Source organism: Austrofundulus limnaeus, unplaced genomic scaffold (genome assembly GCF_001266775.1).
Source record: "Austrofundulus limnaeus strain Quisiro unplaced genomic scaffold, Austrofundulus_limnaeus-1.0 Scaffold465, whole genome shotgun sequence".
Taxonomy (NCBI): Eukaryota; Metazoa; Chordata; class Actinopteri; order Cyprinodontiformes; family Rivulidae; genus Austrofundulus; species Austrofundulus limnaeus.
Window position 1 is genome coordinate 427,520 of NW_013952867.1, and position 2,403 is coordinate 429,922.

The 2,403-nt window shown below is 44.3% G+C and overlaps 1 protein-coding gene across 1 annotated transcript in view; it reads left to right on the top strand.

Annotated features, from left to right (window-relative positions):
* Window positions 1–216: 216 nt before the first annotated feature.
* Window positions 217–2,403, top strand: part of traf3ip2a (TRAF3 interacting protein 2a) — a gene marked incomplete in the record, with an annotated part of 14,473 nt that continues 12,286 nt past the window's right edge. The window contains 3 exon segments of the mRNA XM_014025288.1: window positions 217–1,169; window positions 1,467–1,536; window positions 1,616–2,035. Coding sequence (XP_013880742.1) covers window positions 1,521–1,536; window positions 1,616–2,035 — 436 coding nt within the window.

Consider the following 2,403-nt stretch of genomic DNA (forward strand, 5'->3'; position numbering starts at 1 on the left):
ACTGTTAGCATCTGTGACGTCGTGGAGGAGCAAAGAGGTGACCAAACAGGGCACAGGCTCAGAGTTTTCAGAGCAACTATTAGATTAACAGCAACTGGACATGTGTCACAAAATATCTGTAAGACTTTAAAAATAAAATAATATATTTGTTAATTATGCTAATTAATTTAACAGCAGCCTCGGCAGTTAATGAGGCAGTAAGTAAGTAAATTTTTATTTATAAAGCTCTTATCGTAGAAATAACTTCACAAAGTGCTGAACAGTACAAAAATACAGAATACAACAATGCAATAAAAACATCATGGAGCCATCCAGGCTGCAGAGGCTGCATCTCTGCCTGATGATTTCACTGATAAGGTGCTAACTTCTTCTTTCCACTCTTCAGAGACGTCCTTCTCCACCTCACTCTGTCCTTTTTTCTCACAACTACCTCCACATGCTGTCAAACTGAGGATTCTCATAAATTTGGTTCTCAGCACATTTTCAGATTCCTGCAGTTTAAGCTACATTTTGAAACCTGATCTTTTCATGAGCACAACCAGCAATATGCCTGAGCAGGATAACCATTAATATTTGTTTTGAATCCTATTTGAGGATTTTTGTCATTATGAAGAGAAAACCTAAACAATTCAGATATTAAGATTAACCAGCTGAGGGGAAACAAAGCTTTTCCAGCATACAGGGGAAACTTACAAAATATAAACACTTTTTTGCTCCAAATCATGTTTTTCCACGTTTTCACTAAGAGTWTAATTTCATCTCAATGCATTTCTTTCTGTGTGCAACAAAGTGAAACTTCTCAGTCAGTGGAACAGGATCCAGTTCCACAGCTGGAAAATGTTGTGGCAGCTCAACACAGGTGGGCTCAGTTCTGCCTTCACCTGCTGAGTGAAGTCAGTCTTTGTCCCTGATTTTGATTCATTGTTCTCCCAGTTCAAAAGAACGTAAGGCATTGTTTTTTCCCCTTGTAATACTACGTGGCTTCTGCAGCCTACCTGTTTTGCTGAGGAGGCGTTCTGATTGGCAGCTCTGGATTTATTGCTCAGCAGGATTTGCATAAAGGAGTCACGAGACTTCCAAGCTTTGTGAAAGTCAGGAAGAGGAAAGTTTCCTGTTTACCTCAGAACAGGTTTGGGCTGTCGTTGACGAGGAAGGAGTGTGAAGTAAAGGTGAGGATGATCCTTTATTCTCTAAATATGTTTAATYTAAGTAAAGAAGATGCCAGAAAACAGTGAAGCTTTAGTTTTCCACCTCAGAGGACACAGCTGACATGGTTTCAGAGCAGCTTTTCTGACCTTTGTACCAGTTTATGTGTGATCGTCTTACATTCCAGCCAGTGTGAGCAGGTAGGGCTGTAGTTTTACACGAGTGACAAACATGAACCAGTCCTGGATCCACAGTTCCTGTTAGAAGCAGTTCTCAGTCTTGTTCTGTTCAGAGTATTTTCCTGTTCGTGTCTCTGTTAGATCCTGGTTTTCACTTCGCTGCATCGTGAGCCACACACTTCCCTCCAGCCCAACATGGACTCCCTCAAAGGTAGGACCGGGTCCCTGCTGTGTTCTGTTTATTTCCCTGTCAAGTGGAAGCTGATGGTTGTCTCGGCTCGTTCTCTCAGGGCTGTGCCCCCATCCCAGTATTCCTGTGGAGACGGATGAGAGGATGGCAGCTCCCAGTCCTGACGCGTCTTGGCTCCCCTCCTGTCACATCTGCAGTGRACCTGAAGAGACCAGCAGGACAGCAGAGAGACACTGTGAGCCTCTGAGGGGTTCAGGCCTCAGTAGGTGCCATGAGGACCGTTACTGGCAGGAAGCAGCAGCAGCACACCCAGGACCCGCAAGGCCCCCCTACTCGGCAGATGTTCAGTCACATTTGTACAGACAGGAGCTGAGGAGTGGTCCCAGTTCTGGAAGCCCTTCAAACTGTGTCTGGGGTCACTCCATGGAACAGGCAGAGTCCCTGGAGCCCCCCCTGCCGCTCATGTCGAACTACAACTACGACCCGTGTCCAGCACCACGACACAGACYTCACCTGCCAGGTGAGTGCACCTGCTGATGAGGGTCAAATGTCTGTAAAGTTTTCAAACCGTTTGTGGAAATGTCAATCAGTGCAGCTGAATTATTAACAACAGTCCATGTTTTGTCTGAGACTCACTTTCTAGTCTGTGTTTCTGTCTGCCTGTTATATTAGGAGTGACAGAAACAGTCTATGGTGAGCAGCTTTAAAGTGGACCAATTATGGGTCCTAGAAATGTTTATGGTATGTCTGTGGGCTATCCAGACCATGTTCATTCAATTTAATGCACTAAATAATTCTCAGATAATAAAATTTCCCATTTTCTAGTTCTGCTGCTCTGACTTCTGTTCAGAAGAGCTGTTTATGTTAATGAGCTCTGTTGGTAACGCC